This window comes from Cygnus olor, chromosome Z (genome assembly GCF_009769625.2).
Source record: "Cygnus olor isolate bCygOlo1 chromosome Z, bCygOlo1.pri.v2, whole genome shotgun sequence".
Classification (NCBI taxonomy): domain Eukaryota; kingdom Metazoa; phylum Chordata; class Aves; order Anseriformes; family Anatidae; genus Cygnus; species Cygnus olor.
The window spans coordinates 62,321,225-62,343,461 of record NC_049198.1 but is presented as its reverse complement, the minus strand read 5'-3'; the positions used below and the strand labels follow the sequence as shown (position 1 = coordinate 62,343,461).

The 22,237-nt window shown below is 37.3% G+C and overlaps 1 protein-coding gene across 4 annotated transcripts in view; it reads left to right on the top strand.

Annotated features, from left to right (window-relative positions):
• LOC121061926 (synuclein alpha interacting protein) overlaps positions 1-22,237 on the top strand; it is an 88,805-nt gene that overhangs the window by 29,869 nt on the left and 36,699 nt on the right. For all 4 annotated transcript variants that reach the window (XM_040541405.1, XM_040541402.1, XM_040541403.1 and 1 more), the window contains 2 exons: positions 5,135-5,237; positions 12,128-12,200. In XM_040541405.1, the coding sequence (XP_040397339.1) occupies positions 5,181-5,237; positions 12,128-12,200 (130 nt within the window). In that variant the 5' untranslated portion in view covers positions 5,135-5,180. The remainder of the gene's footprint in view (positions 1-5,134; positions 5,238-12,127; positions 12,201-22,237) is intronic.

The window sequence follows — 22,237 nt, the reverse complement described above, 5'->3', positions numbered from 1 at the left end:
CTTCTAAATGTGTTATAGTGCTTTCCTTGTGCTTTGTAGTAAAATAGCTAATACAAGGCCAAATTCATTTGGGTAGAACTTCACTGTTTCAGTGAAATACAAAGGTGGAGGAACTGAATTCAAAGTTCTTGGTATTTTCTGCTGCTGAAAGATGATGTGCCTTCCTGAACTGTGGGTTTTAATTGGGTGCTAGGCTTTTCACTGTCATTGAACATAATGCAAATTTACACTGTTCTACTTGTTTGACAGTGAAAAAAAATATTTTTTTCTGTCTTTTTTTTTTTAAGTTCTCCTGACATTTCTTAATGCTAGAGAATAAAATTCACACAGTTAACAGATTTCAAGTGTTATTTGAAACGTGTATTGTGTCCTTATTTTAAACATGTAAAGCCTTCATTTTCCTGCCCATGAAGCTTGTTCATCTTGAGCTACTATAGCATCTGATGCTTATGAAAGGGCAATATGTTTATTTCTTTATCTCAAACATATAATTGTAAAATGTAACAGTATCCCCTAATTAAAAAGCAACCATCATGGCATTCTGAGATTTAAAGTTCTAAGTCTTTAATATTAACTGTGCTTAAGGAAACAGCCTTTTCCAACCACTATAGAAGTATTTACATCTGATTTACTTTACATTTGATTGAAAATTTAAGTAAATCCCCAAATATTTTGGTATAGTTGTCCTGAGATGTGGAAAATAAAATCCCAAGTGGCATTCAGCAGGATTTCTTAGTTACAGCTGAAGTAGACATTTAATCGACAGCAAATCTTTATTGTTATTTGTTCTTGCTATTTATATATCCACAAATAATTAAAATGATACATTCTTAATTACCAGTGATCAGTTGTTTTGTTTTGGTTCAATAAAAAACATTTCCCTTGTGCACCCTCTTGGATTTAGTCTTTCACAAGCAACACTGAGACTTGTTCTTGGATGAGGTACTGGTTCAGATTCCTTTCAGAAGCTACTGAATTCACTACAACCTTGTTACTCCACAGTTTTGCATTGAACAAACAGAAGAAGAAACTGAACCTGATGCTTATTTACTTTCTGCCTCCATACCAGTGTTTTCATTCACTCACAGTTAATTGACAATCAGGCAAATTTTCGTCTGTGTAGCCTTGTTCTTGCTTGATGTGTATGAGCATGGGTAAGACAATGGCCATTGACTTTACAATGCAAAATCAGTGGCAGGACTGGCTTTTAAAGCATTCCCAGTGTTCTCACATTGAGTCTTCTTCATCCTCATATGGCAGTTCATACCAGTCCCTTGGGACTGCTGTTGGTGCAGCTGTTTTCTGAGTCTGTGAGGTGAGACAAATCCAAGACTTGATCTAGGTTCAAAAAGAAATGCGAACAATGTAAATTTTTCACCTGTAGGCAATGCCTGCCATCAGCGTAGAGTGGAGTTTTAGTGTTCACAGAAAATGATCAGATTTGTTTCCATTATCTAATACGTCATTGCTTTTTTTGTTTTGTTTCATTTTTACTGTGAATTGCTTTCTTTGTCTGTTTTATTTACTTATTTATTTGTTTATTTATTTTATTTATTTTCCTGATTCACCTAATTGTATTGAATGTTTGTAACAGGATTTGGGTTCAGACAAATAGGTTTAGCATAGAAGGACAACATCTGAGGAAATCCTCTGTTTAGGAAAAACAGTGACAATTGTTGTTTGAAAAGGAGAAGGATGGTGGTTTTTCTATTTTGTTCTATTTTGCAACTTAATCACTGTTCAGTATCTGTTGCAATGCAACATATGCAAGATATTATTATGCCAATACTACTATTGCCACATTTCTGTGTGGTAATTTTTAGCTTTATGACTTCTCCTAATGGAAATGTGTCATGCAACAATAAAAACACTTTTTGTTGAGTACCTGTAGATGATGTTTTATGAAGTTTTCTCCTATTTGCTTTGAATTCTTTGGGCAGACAGGATTTCGTTTACTTGTATAAGTGTGTATGTGTATGTGTCTCTCTCTCTGCAAGCCAAATTGCCAGACAGGAAATGCCTTTTGGGGGTTAAAATTTTATAAAATGTTTAATGTACAGTTTCCAAAATACAATTAGGAAAATTGATTTGGAAATAAATTATTCATCCATTACCATCCATTGTTGGCAGTTGCAACTTTGATTGTAATTATTTTTACCTTGAATTTCACCAGTTCGCATATTGTCTGCTTGTGAATGCTATTCAAATTGTGTATACCTCTGATAATATGCTGGATTCAGCCATTGCAAAGGTCTCAAAACAGTCACAACCCTGGGTACTGTCCTTACCATATGGTTTGCATTAAATATGGTGTAGTTCCACCCTGTGAAATTGTTTCAGAAAGTGCACCTCCTAAATAACACTGTAGGTACTGTCATGGAAAATCTTATTTAGTATTTGTTCACTAAGTTGATGTCCAGTTTCACTGCATTGAGAAAAACCTGAAAATCTGTAATTATAGCAAACGAAGCATGAGTTTTGTACCCTTACTTTACACATAACCAAGCACCATCTTCAGAAAGAGAATCTTTCAATAGAGAAAATCTGCTTGTTTTGGTTACTGACTTTCTCTTCAACCCTTTTGTGTCTCAGTCTTTTTCTATTGAGGAGACAGAAGACACTATTTGGGCAAAATAATGTTACAAGGCTGTGGACAGACATGATGAGGTTTATACATCTCCAGCTGAAATACAGCCTTTTCATCAGCACATATGGATGCAGTATTTTTTTTTTTCCTCTATGGCTTCTTGCAATTTAGAATTTAAAAATTTCAAAAGGATGAGATCTTTTCATTTGAGAATCTGGAGATATGTGGTAACCAGGATTATAGTTCTTTTGTCAGTTATAGTTTTTTCTTGTTTGGGCTGGTATGTTTTTCCAAAATAAATCAGTTTTAATAGTAAAAAAACCCCACAATGTTGAAGTTACACATTAGGATGGTTTATTATGTGGCGTGTTTAGAGTAGCTTTATTTAATTCTTCCATTATTTTTTAAACATACTGGGATTTTATTTTTTTAAATCCATTTAATGTTAGTGAAAACTTGCAACTTTGTTCTGTGCTCCATACCACATCATTGTAGCCTTGTTCCATACTAATTGTTTTGCCTCATTTCTTTGTCTTCTTCTGCCCTATTACAGTATAAAGCAGATTCTAGTAGCTCCACAGAAGCTATTTTGGCTCTTAAATTGCTCACTCTAAAAATGGTTGACAGTGGAGATTTTGTATCATTTGGCCAAATCTAAACTGTACCTATGCAACAGTGATCACCAAGTGTCCATATATATATACAAACAGTACAGAAATTGTTTTTCTGGGGTCTTGCACTTGTAAAAGCAACTTGGTTGTTAGTGTCATGATGGTATAGGTGACAGAGCACTTTGCCACAAGTAAGCTGTAATGTTGCCCAAATACAACATGCTAAAGCACAAACCTTAAAAAAAGAAGTATTCTGAAATTCTATGCTTCTGTTAAGAAAGCAAAATTGGTAATGAGAAGAAGAATCTGTAGACTTGAATGTCACCCTTATTCACAAATAATTCCTTTCATTGCAAGGATTTTGTCTGATTTTAGTGATTCCCTCTAAGAATAAACTTAGTATTTAGGAAGTTTGAAAAATGAACACCTTCTGATTAGTTTTACTTTACAGCTCCATTTTCTTACATAAATTTGGAATGAGGGCTTTATACTGTGCTTACCTTTTTGTAGCTATCTCATTCTCCTTGCTTCACTCAAGGCTAACAGCCAGAGTGAGAGACAAAAATAGGTAGCTGAAGTTGTTTTTTCACAATTATAAAATTATACTGAATACATTGCCTTCAGTAGTTCAGTGAAAAATAAAAAAAAAAAAAAAAAGTTTTCCAGCTTTTTCAGCTTAAAACTATAAATGTGCTTCTTGGTTCTTCTTTCAATAACTTTTCAACAACACCTGTCTTAGGATCAGCTTTGTGCTTGTCTGGGTTGTTATCAAGAAGAAGGAGACTCATGATTAAGATTTTGTCTGCCAGTAAGTTTAACACCTGCAGAAAAGTGGACAGTCTTACCCATATATGTGACTCATACAATGATTTTATTTAGACCTACACAGCTGACTTGTCATTATTCATAAATGTATTTCTTTGCAATTGCCATATGGATAATCTGGGCTTACATATTTTTTTCTTCCTTCAGGCATTTCCTTTTGTTATGTGCAAGTACTAGCAGGATTAATTTCCTTCCATAATAATACTTAACACTTATGTAGTGTCTCACATCATGTAAAAGAGATCATCACTTTTTTATCAGCTTCTTCTAAAATAGCTTCCTCTTCCACTTTTATTTCCGTTTTACTTGTCTTTATTGACAATGCAAGACTTCATTCTACTTGGGATTAAAAAGGTTATGAGTGTTTTATCTTTGATCTTCTGAATGTTTAAGCTGCAATTTGTTCATAAATATGTATTGAATTTTCCAGCCAAATTTCTTGTTTTGGAAGAGAATTTTTGCTTCCTTTTCCCCCTGCTGTGAGAAAATGTTGAAGAGCCCTGAAAATCAGTGCACATAGATGTACTTCTGCTTTTGCGTTGGTTATTGTTCAGGAGGAAGTGACGTTGCAGACCGAGGACAGATAAACTACCAATTTGTAAAGCACTGTCTGCATTGTGTGTCTGTATGGAGAAGTGGAGATAAGGTATGATAGGATTGTAGTTTCTGTGTGCAGCATGATGCTCAGTTCTTTTCTGCCTTCTTGAGCAGAGGAATATTGTTGTAGCAGAAGTTGTTGTGTTCTGGCCAGTAAGGTAATAGCATCCTTAAGAGAAGATAGGTCATTAAGGTCTGTGGTTAAAGGGTGGTGAGGGTGCTCAACAACTTAGGTGGTTATGCTTATATTGAACTTCTAGAAAGACAGAGTGATGCTGGATAAAGTATTTATGACTTCCATTTCAAGTACCGCTTAGCTATCCTTTCTAAAAAATCAAATGACTTCTACATGATATGCAGACTAGAGTTGAAAAAATGTTTAGCTTTCAGTATTAATTTATGGAAGACTTGTCCGTGCACCCTGTATGTTTTCAACAGTCTAGTAACTATATTAAACTATTTCTGTGTGTTTTTGACTATTTAGTAGACAATCCATTTTTCTTTTCTTAACTAGGTCTTTACTACTACGCTGAGGCACACAAAATGTCCATGGAAGAATAATGGAAGCCCCTGAATACCTTGATTTGGATGAAATAGATTTTAGTGATGATATATCAGTAAGTACATGCCTTTTTATTTATTTATATTTAAAATTTAATATAAATTGAGAGATTTTTAGGTATCTCAGTCCTGATATAACAAACAAAACTATTGTTGCAAGTCACATTTGTTTATACTTCATACATGGGAACGTTTAAACAGGTTGATTTTTGAATAAAATAAGGTATTTTGTAAGGAAAATCTCTAATCAGCTTAAGGCCCTCTCCTTCAGGTGGTAAAAATGATTTGCAAGTCAAATGAATAAATGAATTATTTCTGGGTTGCTTATGTACTCTAATTGTCTTGAATGAATTACATGCTAGGGCTAGCCGTAGACACCAAAATGATGTTTTATTTATTTAGTTTTTAATCAAATACATTTCAATTGAAAAAACAAAACAAACCAACCAAACAAACAAAAACTCCTACCTCTCACCTGTGAATTGCTCCTTCTTCATGTAAGTTGTTGTTTTGCCCTTACTGACATAAGCCAGCTCTAGTCCAGCAAGATTTTATCAGTAAGAGTAATACAGCTTCTTGTGACATGGGAGAGTGAAGGAAGAGGCAGAAAGACTTCCGTGGATTCAAAGTACTGATCTTTAATGTCACACCTAAAATAACTTCAACTGTAATTGCAAGCAAAAAGGCTGTTGTTCTAAATTATATTGTTAGGGGTTCTTACAGAAAGCACTGATATAGTGTATTCTGTTACTCATAATAATGTTGCTCCTGCCAATATTCCTGCTTTTTTAAGTTGCCAGTATGCTGAATATCTGATAAACAAAGGACTTGAATACACAAATTAAATCCACCATAAGAAGAATTTATTAATTCAGTTTTCAGGTCAAAGAAAGTATATGCTCCTATCTCCTTCAACATTCTTCATAAACTTAGTTTGGGATAGTGTTGTTGTGTTTTGTTTGACTTTTGTTGTTGTTGTTTTTTAAAACAAAACAAAAGAAAAGGCCTGTTTTTTCCTTTAGTATTGGGGACTCTTGATTCATTTTAAAACATTCCAGATGCTTTATTCACAGACAGATTCCTTTTGGAGAGGATTTTACTTTTACCTATTGTAACATTGAAATTTATTAAAGAGGAATATGGCAAATGCCCAAAATATTACAAGACAATAAGCCAGTCTCGAAAGAATACCTTATTCAGGGCAACTTTCTTTTTATTACTGTTATATAGTAGATCATGTCCTGGTATGTGTTTCTATGCTCAGTTTTGCAGAACTGTAAAGCATAATAGATGTAACCTCTCCATGTCTCTCCCATTGTGACCGTTGCTGCATACTGCTGGGTTAGATTACTCACTTCTCCACTGAACAGCTCAGGCTGCCTGCTTTAATACACTGTTCTCTCATTGGATGCTGAACAATGAATTAAAAAACAGCACAAATTATACAGGTAGTGGTTTTATTCCCACTTCAGCAGGTAAGGGAACAAAGGATTTGTTGCCAGGAGCCGGATTAATAAGAGAATTCCTGGTTATTCTAGTGCTCTACTTGTCTGTTACTGTGTACAATTTAGAGATACCTGACCTTCACATTTTACCGTTAGCCTGCCGTGGAAATAGCAGCTGCACAGCACTGGAGTTAGCAATTTAAATTGCTCCTTTTAGCCCTCTGGTTTTAATCCAGTGCAGAAAATACTGGCTAAAAATAAGGGTAGCAAGAAGGTTGTTAAATGATGCACTTGTAAAAGTACCTGAGTTAGAAAGCCACTGTGTTAGCAGAGGTCCTTGTAGACCATTTCAGCAAAAATGATCAGAATGTAATGGGCATAGAAAATGGACTAGGATTTGTTTTAAAAGGCAAATGGACTTGTAAGTGTTCTTGCTTTGTATTTTGATTAACATTGTAAGTAAGTAAATGAAACTACATTTCTCCAAAATAACATGTTTCTTTGGAAAACTAAGATGATAACATTTGCAGATCCATCTGGTATAGTATATTTGAGTGTAATTTAGACAACAGAATAGATTTATGGGACTCTAGCTTACATTAAACAAAAATAATATTCTGTTCACAGTGACATTAAAAAACAAACTTACTATTTTCATTTATTACTTCATGAATAACTATTCAGAAAAAAAGAAAAAAAAAGCTAAGACCTTTGTTGCATTAAATGACAGTATGTTTTAAACTTTCCCTTTTTCCCTTTACTACTCCTGATTTTCCCCATAAATTTATCCCTGCTTCTAGGTTGTATACCATTGTTATGGCTACTTGAAGTTTTCCTCATCCTTTAATTAAAAGGCAGAATTTCTATTGCACTGGCAAATTAAGCAAATTGAAACTATAATAGTAATTTATTGGTTTACAGAAATAATACCAAATGACTATACACAATATATATAAACCAGAGCTCCTGCTGCTAGATATTTGTAAGCTACCTGAAGCTGAGTTTGTAGATCATTCAAATAGCTTTGTAAGAAAAAAAGCCTTGCTCTGTGGAGCCAATGCAGGACTGGGTCTAAAGTTTGTGAAATGTGAAAGCAGTGAAAACAGTGAATGAGTTAAAACACAATGAAGAAGCTGCTTAGTTGCCAAATATTTCAAAATACTTTAAAAAACGACTTCACGTCCATCATCACTTGGCAGGGCATCAGTAGTCAGGATTATGGCCTGTCTCCTGACGCCCCACTTACCAGGTGCAGGACACCTCCTGAGCTTGCTGTAGCCCCACCTTGGCTATGGACAGAGTTGGTGCACCTCTCGGGCTTCCACAAATGTTCAAGTGATGCACAGCCAGACTTTCTCTACCCAGCAATCAGGACTTCAGGGCTCAGCATGGAGAGTCCTACACAGCTGTGGAGAGACAGTCACTGACTGCAATGGCTTGATTTGTTTCCCACCCATGTGATTAACACCTACATAATTGTCTTTTTTCCACTCTCTCCCTTCTCAGAATTTAAAAAATGCAGATAGCAACTAAAATATACTTAGAAGATATTAGATTCAGACAGACATTTTGTACCTTTAACAGAATTAATGTCAATATAGGCATCCTTTGAAACTAAAGCAAGAATAGCATTAAATGTGTTTATAAAATTGTATAAACAATGCATAGCCCAAATAACCAAACTGGTATTCTGAAGATGCTGATCACAGACATTAAGTAAGAAACTTTTTGCAGGGGCGAGACCAACTACTCTTGCCTCACTTGTTCTTGATGTAGCTAGCTGCTCCCAAATAAGCATCTAGGAAAAAGGGTAGCATTACAGAGTTATAAATGATTAAGCAAAAGTAATATAAAGATATTAACTTAAGGGGATTTGAATATTAATCATAGAATCAATTAGGTTGGAAAATACCTCTAGGATCATCTATTTCAACCATTGACCTAGCACTACCAAGTCCACCACTAAACCATGCTACTAAGCTCTACATCTGCACGTTTCTTGAATACCTCCAGGTATGGTGACTCAACCACTTCCATGGTCAGCCTGTTCCAGTGCTGCAAAACACTTTCGTTAAACACATTTCTCCTAATATCCAACCTAAACCTCCCCTGGAGCAACTTGAGGCCATTTCTCTTCGTCTTATCACTTGGTGCTTGGGACAAGAGCCCGATCCCCACCTCACTATAGCCTTCTTTAAGGTTGTTGTAGAGCGCGATAAGGTTTCCCCTGAGCTTCCTTTTCTCCATACTAAACACCCCCAGTTCCCTCAGCCACTCCTCATTAGATTTGTTCTGTAGACCCTTCATTGGCTTTGTTTGCTCATCTTTGGACATGCTTCAGCACCTCGATGTCCTTCTTGTAGTGAGAAGCCCCAAACTGAACACAGTGTTCAAGGTGCAGCCTCACCAGAGGGCAATCGCTTCCCTAGTAATGAAGTGGTTTCTTTCCCACTATAGCAAATAAACGGAAATGAGGCTATTGGATGGCATACAGCAGTAACAACACCTGGGAACGTTATGAAGAAGGAGGGTGTCTGTTTTCTCTATCTAAACAAAAACAAGGAGCTGTGAATTTCAGATGAGGACATAATCACAAGGGTCTTGATCCAGTGGAGGTAAATTAGATGAGCTTTGGTATTGACGCCAGCTGAACCAGGACATAGTTCTTAGTATTCTGGGGTTGTCATTGTTCTGATGACATGGTCTGAGAGTCATGCTAGCTGTCCAACTTTGCCATTTGACTCTGTTTCAGGAAATATTAAAGGTGATCTCGACAACAGAAACTTAAAATGTCATTTTCACTTTGTTTTTTAACTCTCATACATGCATTTCTGTGCCACAATTCATGATCAGGTATTTCTTCTTTCTGCTACTTCACAGGTATAAGTGAGTCTGCAAGTGGCATACAAGTTGCACAGCCAGAACAGCCTTGCTAGAGATTGAAGTTTTCTTTCTCATGTCTTGTGTTAAAATTCTCTGCATTAAAATTTGAGAACCAAGTGAAATGTAAAATGTTGACATTTTCCATTCATTCAAATTCTGTAGCCCAGTTTTACGTGACTTATAAATGTTTGTATGACAAGGGAGGTTCTGTTTTCACCTGAATTGGTAGTGTCTGTTGAAGAAAATTGGGAATATGGGAATACCTTACATTTACATGGAATAGTTGTTACTGCCTCTTGACTTTTATTTCCTGTTAATACTTTTCCTCCATCTTGCAAAGTTCTTAAGGGTTTTCTAAAATGAACTATGTCAGGTTGGCCATAGGAATGCCTTAAAAGCAGGGGAAAAACAAACAACCCTCACACAGCAGTCAAAAAGACCATTACGTGCATTAACCTGGGAAGAAGCCTGTTACTGAATTTCACTGTGAACCACAACACACTTTTGTAAAATAGCAAAGAGCACAGATACATTAACTGGCAAAGCAGTCTGACGTGCACACTGTCACCTATGCCTTTAGTCATGGCCCTCAGCTCTTGGTTGACTTGGTTACTTTGGTGGGGAACTGTGAGATATGGGGTTTATTTTTGTATGTAAAACAATTTAAGATTATAGAACGAGAAGTGGGAAATGATGAATATTAAAAGCCATTTATAACATTAAATTAATTTTTGGTAGTGGGCAGGGTCAAACATAATTGAATACATTTTAGTGCAGTATTGTAGCAGAAAAAAAAAAAAAAAAACGTTTTTCCAGGGAAGAATGGGAAAAAAAGACAGAAAGAGAAGAGGCTTTCTTTTTTTTTTTTTTTTTTTTTTTGAGGGTGCCTGACAAAACACATAGCAATGGAATACAAAAGGCCTCATTCTAATTGAATTACAAACTGTGTAATAGTTTAAACTGCACCAGCTGGTCTTATGAAGCTACCATATTCCTTGGAGACATGTTCCTTGGATTCTCTTAAGAATCTTACTAGACCAGTTCAACATTGCCTTCTGAATCTTTGTGCTGAAATAGCAAGATATATAGCTTAACAGCTCAATCTTTATTAAACAATAACTACAGTGAAGCAAAGCACATGGTGTTTGTGCATGTGTATTTAACTTGTATTAATTTGTATTTAGTAGCATCTTTCTCTCTGTCTCAGTTCTTCTGCTGTTTGTTGCTTTAAGTTGTCAGATCCTAGAGCAGTCACAGCCTTACAGTCAACCCCTTGTTTAATGGGGATTGGAGTCACTGGGTAGCTCTGCTACACATACTAATCAATAAGTTCAGTGTTCATCTCGGGAATACTTATGAGAGATTCTTGTTGTAGCTGAGGTTTATCAATACATCTCTGAATCAGGCCAGAAAAGGAAAAAGTGAGGCATGGGAGGTTTTTGAGGCTTAATAAAGTAACTACAGTCAAGTGAACAACAGTCTTACTTAAACTTGCACCAGAAAAGTAAATAACTTCTGCAATTGATAATGGGGTTGGCTTTAGATTATTTTGAAGTAGAGTGCCAGCTGTGCACTAGAAGCAAATCAAACTCTGAATGATGAACTGTCAGCAAAAACTAGGACAATGTATGACCATTTATATTTTGTGCAAAAAGCTGGTGGGGTTGTAGTTGTATAAGTAGTTGTTTTGTTTCATTGGTCAATCACATACCAGCAAAAAATATCTGTTTCCTCGAAAACATATGGTGTTTATGTATTCTTTAATTTTTTTCAGTTGTGCTTGTCCTAAGTGCTTTTTTATGTCTTAGTTTCCAAAATACTGTTTTTAATAGTTTTTTTAATGGGCAAAGCCATTGATCTTTCACAGGCTTAATGATTTTCATTTGCTTAAGTGAAGATTCCTGTAACATTTAAACATTACGTTAAAGAAGGCTTCATATTAAGTAACTTAATTTGTTTTATTTTTTTTCTATTTTTTTTTCCAGGGTTTATAGTTTTATAACTCTGGATTGTATGTATTACTGAGTAATGATCGTATGTATTCCACAAGTTTATTAAAAAAATAAAAATAAAAAAATCTGTTTTGTAAGATACCCTTTTAATGCTGAATTTAGAGAAAAACATACTGATCATTATCAGTCATATACTGTCACATCACAGTAACAATGCAAGATTTTTTCAATAAAGCCTGAATTACAGAAATCAGTTTGTTGTCTGATAATATGCATGTATATGTATCCATCTCTGAAACCAGATGTCTTAGCTGTAAATATTCTTCATTAATTTTACATATTTCTTTGTGAAAACTTGAATTCTAGTTTTAATTATGAAGCATCTTGCAGTATAAATTCCATAATACATACTAAGATGGGCAAAGTGAGACCCTACATCTTTACTGTGAAGTCTAGATTTATTCTTACCTTTGATGTATCTGTGCATTCCATGGAAAGAATGTGTAAAGTATATTTGTGACTTGAATAATGATGATGTACAGGAAGGAGAACTCTGAGGTTGGGAGATGCTTTGCTGTGGCTTTGAAAATCTCTTTGAGATCTCTTGAGGCCTTTAAAGAAATTTAAAGAAATTACTTCATATATATTTTTTCATTTTTTTTACAGTATTCTATAACTTCTCTCAAGACCATCCCAGAATTATGTAGAAGATGTGATTCACAAAATGAAGACAGATCAGGTATGATTCCTACTTCTGTCCACCATCATTTTCTAGGCTGCTTTTTATCATGTACAACTTGGCAACAATTGCTTCTTGGCAGTGTTCTGCTTTGTTTTCTCTCATTTTTGTACAGCTTTCTGGAAACATGACTTTTTTTTTTTTTTTTCCAACAGATGTTAGTTCATTAGAAGGAAAAAAAAAAAAAGTTCCAAAAAAGGATTTGGCTGTATACAGATAAATGTAGGGCTTCATCTCAGCAGCTCCAAACCACAGTATATGCAACAATTTACTTGAAAACCCGAGAAACCATTGGTGACAAGACGTAATAATGTAGGCGCCAATGAAAAAATGTTGGATACATTTACTACCCATATGGCCACGACCAGTTTGAGGGATGATGTTTTGCCAGAGTCTGAAACTGTATCAAGGATGCTACATGATAGAATCCACTCTAAGGCATACTGTACTAGTTAAGATTAAAGCAGAGTTTTTGAGTTTAATAGTGTAAACTAAATTAAGAATCATGGCATATAGATGAGAACCAGCTGGGGACCTTCCCCCTTCTCTCCCTACTCCCCCAACAAAAAGTGCATTCAGTGTTGTTTTTCACTCTGTAAATCAGATTAATCCCTTTTTGTTTTTCTCTTCCTGATGGAGGAGAAATGAATTGGTGAGAGGAGCATTTTTGTTGAGCTATGAAAAGTTTATTGTGCTTTCATCTGATGCTTTAATTGAATTTTCATTAATGTTGTTGAATCAAAGACTTTTATAACAGAAACAGCAGACCTGGAATTTGTGGGATGATAGAAGGTTTTAGGAACTGTGCTATACTTTGGCAACTTTCATTTCTGTATTTCCTTTCAGAGAATTGTAAATTTCCAAGGTGCGTAACTAAGTTGAAACTTTATATGAGCTAGTTCTTCTGCTAGAGCCATTAAAGACCAGGTCACCATAGCCCTGTGCCACTGCCCTTGACAAAAAGGGAAGTGAAGCTTTCCTTACCATATGTTCTTGCAGTGTTTTTACCCACACAAGGCACAGTGGTTATTGTGCAACCAGCGTTACCTGCTGCAAGCAGAAAGGCAGGGAATAAGAGGAAAGGGAGAGGGTCCCCAGTCTCCCCACCACCTCAGTTTGCTGTGTCCCATCCTCTCTCTGTCCTCTCTCATTCTCCACCTTTACACCCTCCATCTTTGCCACCCCTTGCCTGTGTCCTTGTCCCCTGTCCTCCCTCCTGTCCTCATGCCCAATCCATCCTCTACCCCATGCCTTTCTCACCTTGTTTTGTCTCTGCTGTTGTCTCCTCCCTGTTCTCCTCCAATTTCAGCCCCACATTCTCCCTCGTATTTTTGCCCCTATACTCCCGTCTCTTTCCTCCCCTTTCCTCCCTCTTTCCCCACTTCTTTCCCAAATATTTTCCTTTCTAACCCACATTTTCTCCCCACTCTTTTTCCTTCCCATTCCTCCCACATCATCCCCACCATCATCCCACCAAGTCTCCCAATATTCTTCCCACTGTACTTCTACACCATTCTTTTTCCCATTCTTCTCACCATTGTCTCCACCATTCTGCTCCCCACTATTCACCACTCTCATTCTTGCTCTCTTAATTCCATCCTCAATGCACTTTCCCTTTACCCACCCCTCATTTCCCCCCTTCATTTTCTCCCACAGTGCTATTTTCCTCCCTCCCTCTGCCTATCAGTGTTAACAGGTGATTATGTGGCAGCAGGGCATTGCCTCATATTTTCGCAGAAATAAATAGTCGTTCATTCACTTTGTTGCTCCAAGAGCAAGGTGAGCCAGAGAAAGAAAGCAAGAATTGCACATAAGACATATTGTACTCTTAGGTCTATTCATGAGTACTACTTAGCCAGAGTGACAGAATCAATGTCTGCTGTCAGGAAGAAGAGAGTATTCTTTTAAAAATACAGATAGTAGTCTTAAAGGAAAATGCCCGCAAATGGCGAGGATGGGGCATTGGTCATGAGTTCTTCTTTAAGACCCTAGGATACTGACAGCTTATTGTATAGTCATGTCTCATGATTGCCTCTGCAATCAGACGTTTTTCAGTGATGACTTTAATTACATCTCCACTCATCCATTGCCTTGAAAAGGAGTTGACAGAAGTAAATACAGGCATTGCTGGAAGACAGTAGCAGCACTGGGGAGTCTGCCAGTGGAAGTTAATTCAGAGCTTTGTTTAAAATTCTTGAGTCAAAAAATAGGTCTTTAGTACTGATAATAATATCAGCAAGCTGGAAACAGTACTAAAATCTGTTTTTTTTCACTCTATTTATCATTTAAAAGTTTTGGTGAATTGAAAATAGTACTAAAATCTATTTATTTTCTTTTTTTTTTCTGTATTTTCTTTTTACTCGGTCAATAAGTACACATACATAGTGTTGTACAGGAAAGTATCACTTTACATTCCTGCACAGACTTCTTTGAAATATCAATGGAGTTGCATCAGTCAACGTTGTGTAAGGCCCCATCTGCTGATTGTTCATAGTTGCTTCTGCTGTGGTCTTCTGCCTTCCTCATATCATAGAACATTAAAAATAGTTGCCCAAATTACTGTTGTTGTGTGCTATTTTTGATGAGGATATATTATATCCCGCACTGAAAGATAAACATATATATATGTATATGTATCTGCACCAATATATATATATATATTTCAAGACCCCACCTGGAGAACTGTGTTCATCTCTGGGGTCCCCAAAACAAAAGGTGCATGGACCTATTGGAGTGAGTCCTGAGGAGGGCAACAAGGATGATCAAGGGGCTGGAGCATCTCTCCATTGAAGACAGGCTGAAGGAATTGGGGTTGTTTAGCCTGGAGAAGAGAAGGCTCTGGGGAGACCTTACAGCAGCCTTCCAGTACCTAAAGGGGGCCTGCAGGAAAGCTGGGAAGGGACTCTTTCAGGGAGTGCAGTGATAGGACATGGGGTAATGGTTTTAAACTAAAAGAGGGGGGGGGGGGTTAGATTAGACACTAGGAAGAAATAATTCACTGAAGATGGTGAGGCCCTGGCACAGGTTGCCCAGAGAAGTTGTGGATGCCCCATCCCTGGGAATGTTCAAGGCCAGGCTGGATGGGGCTCTGAGCAACCTGGTCTGGTGGGAGGTGTCCCTGCCCATGGCAGGGGGCTTGGAACTGGATGGTCCTTAAGGTTCCTTCCAACCTAAACCATTCTGTGATTCTATGATATCATAAGTTATTAGTGTGCATGATGTTCCTGATATGTTGTATCTGTATTCCAGTAGCAATTTAAGTAATTATGTATAGAAAAATTCAGAAGTCTTTCAAAGAGCTGGTGTAGCTTTTTGCCTCATACTGACTCCTTTTTAGTTGAGGTAACATTTTTTCTCTAAAACAGAGAACGTGGAATTAGAACCCTACAAGAATTAAAACAAAACAAACAAACAAACAAACAAACCCTAGAAGTTAAAAGTTAGCTGTCAGACTAGATATGTCAGGACCCTAATAATCTAAAGAACAAATTGTCTCTTTCAGCCCTGTCTCAGAAAAAATATTTAGTTCACTAAGACAATTAAGACAGAGGTATAGAGAAAAAAAGTTTCAACTTTAATATACATATAAATATGCTGGCAAACATTTTCACCATGAGATTGTTAGAACAGATTTAAACCACAGTTCCTCTTTCTGGAATTACATTTTTTAATTACATGGCTGGTCTTTCTGTTCGTTGTTCACAGATAAGTTTAGTAAATTGCCTTGTAAGTCCCATTTTCTTTCCACGTTTCATCTAAATGTTGAATAATATGTTAGTAATATATGAAAGTGTTTGGTTACATTGTTTCAAATTGCTCTAAACACTTTCAACCCTAGGCAAACATACCAGTGTTTACCAGTCAGCACACTTTCTCACGCATTTCTCATAAACCTTTCACAAGAATTATTTTTTTAACTATTTCTTTCTGCCTATAACTTTTGCTCAAGTTGTTCTTTTGCATGAGGAGAAATTAGAAAGTCTGAGAAATTGAACTGCTTATAGTTCTTCCTCCTTGAATTGATCAACTCCACACTGCCTGCTCCCTTCCTTAAACTGCAGTGCCCATGATCTGTCAGTATGGCAAGGTGTTGGTTTTTTTCCTCAGTATCTTGCAAGATGTGTCTGAAAGTCATGCAGTTAATACAGTCTCACTGTGACTCCTCCATGTTCTTCCTCAGATTGAGGGAATTGTCAGTGGGGAAAATTCCAGGGGATTCCTGGAATCAAAGTATATCTGTCAGCAACCGTGGGTTACAGGGTAAAATATTTACAGGACTGGAGAGAAGGTGTAGGCCAAATCCTGTTTTACCCACAATAATGTGAGATTAAGGATAATCATTTTTTCTTCCATCATCCTTCAAGAGAACAATCTTTTTAGTTAGTGTAATAACCACTAAGAAGTGCATTGTTCTTCAGAGATTGAGAATTAAATAACATAGTTTAAATATGGATCTAGCAAACTAATTTTTCAGAAAAGAAGCGTTAGCCAGCCTGCCCACTGAATTCTGGCATCAGAAATCAGTCCTTTATGCTTTTGTTATTAAGCATGAAATTGGTTACTTTCTTTCTGGGCAGGTTTTCTAAGGCCACTTGAGTAAATGGTTCAAGACACCTCATAGGAACATGGAATATCCTGAGTTGGAAGGGACCTGCAAGGATCATTGAGTCCCACATCTGTGTTCAACAGGCTTCTCTAAACCATATCATAGTGCTGAAGTATATCTGCCAGCTACAATGACTTTTGGTTGTCCTTAAATGTTTGTCTCAAATAAGAAAAATATTCTGCTTTAGATCTTTATTTACATGTTGATAAAAGCAAGTTTATTTTTAGCATCCTTCTGCAGTGCTTTATTAATTCCCACATAACCGTTACTCATGAAAGAATTCAGAAGATCAATTTTCTATTTGAGAAAACTAAATTAGTGAGTGTAAAATGTCAGGAAATATAAAATTGCACACAATTTTTATCTCAAGCTCTTTGTAATTTTTTAGCTATAACTGAAATTAAAATTTGGTTTGGAGGCAGTGTCATATGGCATTTATTTCTAAGTGTCCACAGAGTTCCAAATACCTCCCAGGTAAATATGTCTGAAATAGCACTAAATTGATTGGATAATTCCGTGGTAGAATACTGAAGAATTATCTCAAATAAAAAAAAATAACAATAAAAAAAGGAAAACAAAATTAGAATGATGACTATACACTGACGCTGGTGATAGCTATTCAATTTCTTCTCCTACCTCATTTTCACATCCTTCCTCTTCCTGTTTTACGTATTTGTGCCAGGAGAAGCTCTTCTGATTTTTCAGTAGAACTTGACTTGCTACCTCCCTTTTACCTCCTTAGATCTGTCTGGATAAGGGTAAACCCAATTTGTTCATTTTGAAAATTTCCTTGCCTCTTCTATATTATTTACTTTAGAAATGACAGCTTTTATAGTGTTCTTCCTCAAGACAAGATATGAAAAATTATTCATTTACTGATGCTCATATTAAGGTTTGGATTACCTGGAAATAATGTATCGTTATTTAAAAGGACGAATTATTACTTTTCCTTCTTTCTGTCATTTCCAGACCCTTTCTTTCTTCTTTACAGTAGCTTCAAATGCCACTTAAGTGGGAACAAACCCACTCTGTTTTTCACCGTGCAGGGTTCTTCTTTAATTCAGACTGTCATCCATAGCACTCACATTAAGAACCGTAAAATGTACTCTTGGAAGTTATTAATATATTAAAACTGTAAAACAGTGCCACCTTCAGTTACAATTGCTAAATATTATTTCAGTTATATTAATAAAACAATAAATAGAAAGTTATTCATAATTGCTTTTTATTATCCATTGATATATAAGGGACATCCCTTCCTCCCTTCTTTGGAGCTTCAGTATTGCTGCCTGTTTTGGAGACAAATCAGTGTTAAAAAGTGTGAGAAATTTTCTAAAAATTTCCCTAGCGTAGACAACAGCTTGTTGCTTGTATACAAAGCCAGAATTACAGTTCTCTAAATGGATCTGCGATGAGTCTTTAGTGATTTAAGACTCTTTACTGAAGTTCTATCACAAAGAAGATGATCAGGTTTTTATTTCAGAGGTTAAAGACAGTAGAATTCCAGATGTGAAACTTTATACATACTTAGTGATCCCAAATAATTACATAGTTCTTGAACAATATGGTGAAATATTGCATTTTAAAAAATATAGGTATGGGCATTTGTCAATAGTAATGCCAGACTTCCTTAATGACAATGATGGAAAGTAAAGTGCATAGTCACGGAGTTTGTAAAACACGGAGGAAGTGTTTTGGATAAGACATTAGAATGCATTCATCCTTTGGTGGCAATAGAGCCAACCTAACAGAGTTTGTTCTCATAAATAATCAGAGCCTACATGGTAAAGAAGCTTGCTGTTATGTTCTCAGCAAGGGCAGAGAGTATCTTCCTGTATTTTGTACTGGAAGACTTCCAAATATGTAGTGACAAGTTGTTGAGGCAAAAGCCCACAAACTGTCTCTTCTCTTGTCTCTTTGACAGTTTTTCACATTGATTCCAGTCTTGCTGCTATGTGCAAACAGATTGTGTTCTTTCAGGGTGGTTACATCTTCATCATAGAATAACTGAAGTCAGAAGGCACATCTGAATCAGTCTCGTCCAACTCCCTGCTCAGAGCAGGTCTAGTTACACCAGATCGCTCAAGGATCTGTTCTCTAAATGACTGCTACAACAGAGAACATTGCAACCAGCTCACTTTGAGAAGGTGTTATTTACGGAGCAACCATAGTATTCCTGGCTCATTGTCAGCAAATAATAACCATATTTAACCTCAAAGATTCATAGACCTTTAGGAGATCTACTAGGCATGATAAAATTAGCAGATGGACCTGCCATACTGTAGGACTATGGGCTTCATTGCTCAAGCAGAATATTGTTCTCCACTACTCATAATTTTCCTGTGTTTTGTGACTGTGCAGGTATAGATTTTATAGAAAACAAAGGTTGAAATACAGTGAATTTAGAGTTAGCACAGTCTGGATCAGGTCACTGGACAGAAGTAGCATTAATAGCATTTATGACTGATAATTATTTGCATAAAGGGATGTCAGGCTGTTTTTCTTCTTGACAATGGTTCAACACAGTTGACCATTAAGGTGTTGCTGTCTATCCTGAGAAAGAACAGGGACAGCAGGCTAAAAATGCTACATAGTGATATAACAATGATGAGGGTCACCACTTTCCACCCACAGAACAGGAATGAACTAATACTCTTTTTCATTCCTGTTAAACAGAGGTTTATCTGTCAAGTGATCTGCTAGAACAACATGGACTCAATGCCAACTGATCTGCAGCTGACTCATATCTTTACAGCTGTTTCCTGCTTGCCTGTACTACTGCCTGTTGTATGTCCCAGCTGTTCAAGAGCAGCAGTCATGGCTACAGAAATCAGTCAAAGCATAAACTAAATGAGACTGTGGTGATGGTGACAGAAACACACTTTTAGAAGTTTGGCCATTCCCTCAGATCCGCAGCCAGTCAGTGCTCTGCAAATGTGAATTGTTCTGGGTTCTTTGTTAGGTGGATCCATGAAGATCTTGCATGGCAGCATCTACAAATTACACTCTGCAGTACATTCAGTCCACTTTGTCATGGTACTGATGCTTGATATACAGCTCCTTGTCACCTCCTTCTTGTGTTCCAAGTGCTGTAAACTTCACGAAGCCATCAGCAGTTACAGAATGTTATTGTACCCTTGTACCAGGGAGACAAACTCTTGCATGAACATTAGAAATGAATTTCAGCAGTAGTTTCCCGGAAACAAGAGCTGAGCTCTTTATTTTCATTGTAGTCAGGACAATTTAAACATATTCCAATGTCTGGTATTGGGTTGCAAGAATCATAGAAATTGCCTGTCAGAATTCATCTGTGCATAGGGTAGTCTCAATGGCTGGACAAAACTCATATAATTACTATATATTTCCACAGATGCTCATATACCAGATAAGACTCTCTCACACACCTCTCCCTGCCCTAGATACTTAGATAACATTGAAAAAATGCCCTGAAGTCAGCAGATGCTTCAAATTGAAAACATGTTTTAAAGATCTCTCTCTCTCTGTCTCTCTCTCAAAGTTCAAGATAAATTTTGATTCTTAAAATCAAATATGACAAAGCAGTTGAATTGACCTATAAATTAATAAAACTGTAAATATGTCCACAGGCCTCTTTAATCAAGTTTTGTGCTTCTTTCTCACAAAGGGTACAGAGCATAATATATGGTAAAGAACTACTTTTGCAAATTTGACTTTTGCAGATTTTCTTCAGATAATATTTTCTGCCAATGAAATGCTTTGCTGCTTCAGGTGTATCAGACCTACACATCTTTACTGATGGCAATGAAAAGTCTTCTCAGTTTTTTTGTTATTCTTTCTTAGTCCGTAAGCATCACAACAGTGAGATTACCCAAGCCTCTCATATTTGTGATTAAAAGTTAAGGAAGGAATTTTGACTACACACACACACAAAAAAAAGTCATCACCTTTTAATATTTGAAATATTCTAGCCACATAGCCCAAGCCCCAGAAGGCTCCAGAAGGGTCTGGGAGAATGAAGAACCACACACTGTAGGAGAAGATCAGGTTCAATACCAGCTAAGGGACCTAAAGGTGAACAAATTCATAGGACCTGATCAGATTCATTCACGGGTCCTGAGAAAACTGGCAGATGTAGTTGCTAAGTCACTGTTCACCATAGCTGAGAAACTGTGGCAGTCTGGTGAAGTTCACACTGACTGGAAGAGGAGAAACATAACCCCCGTTTTTAGAAAGGGCAAAAAGGAAGACCCAGAGAACTACAGGCCAGTCAGTCTCACCTCTGTGCCTGGCAAGATCATGGAGCAGATCCTCCGGTAAACTGTGCTGAGGCACATGGAAAATAAGGAGGTGATTGGTGACAGCCAACATGGCTTCGCTAAGGGCAGATCGTGCCTGACAAATCTGGAAGCCTTCTACAATGGAGTTACAGCATTGGTGGGTAGGGGAAGAGCAACTGATGTGATCTACCTCGACTTGTGCAAAGCATTTGACACTGTCCTCCATGATATCCTTATCTCTAAATTGGAGGTATGTGGATGGGATGGTTGGACCACGTGGTGGGTAAGGAATTGGCCGGATGACTGCTCTCAAAGAATTGTGGTCAACAGCTCAATATCCAGGTGGAGGTCAGTGATGAGTGGTGTTCCTCAGCAGTCAGTACTGGGACCAGTGCTGTTCAACATCTTTGTTGGTGACATGGACAGTGGGATTGAGTGCACCCTCAGCAGGTTTGCCAATGACACCAAGGTGTGTGGTGTGGTTGATGTGCTAGAGGGAAGGGATGCCATCCAGAGAGACCTGGATAGGCTTGAAAGGTGGGCCTGTGAGAACCTCATGAAGTTCAACAAGGCCAAATGCAAGGTCCTGCACCCGGGCCAGGGCAATCCCAAGCACAAATACAGGCTGGGTGGAGGATGGATTGTGAGCAGCCCTAAGGAGAAGGACCTGGGAGTGCTGGTTGATGAGAAGCTCAACATGAGCTGGCAATGTGTTCCTGCAGCCCAGGAAGCCAACTGTATCCTGGGCTGCATCAAAAGAAGTGTAGCCAGCAGGGTGAGGGAGGGGATTCTCCCCCTCTTGTGAGACCCCACCTGGAGCACTGCATTCAGCTCTGGGGCCCCCAGAAAAAGAAGGATGTGGACCTGTTAGAATGGTTCCAGGGGAGGGCCATGAAGATGATCAGAAGGCTGGAGCACCTCTCCTATGTAGACAGGCTGAAGGAGTTGGGGTTGTAAAGCCTGGAGGAGAGAAGACTCTGGGGAGACCTTATAGCGGCCTTCCAATACATAAAAGTGGCCTACAGGAAAGCTGGGGAGTGAGTAATGTAATCAGGTAATGTAGTTATAGAACAAGGAGTAATGGCTTTAAACTAGAAGAAGGGAGATTTAGATTAGACACTAGGAAGAAATTCTTCCCTCAGAGGGTGGTGAGGCACTGGTACAGGTTGCCCAGA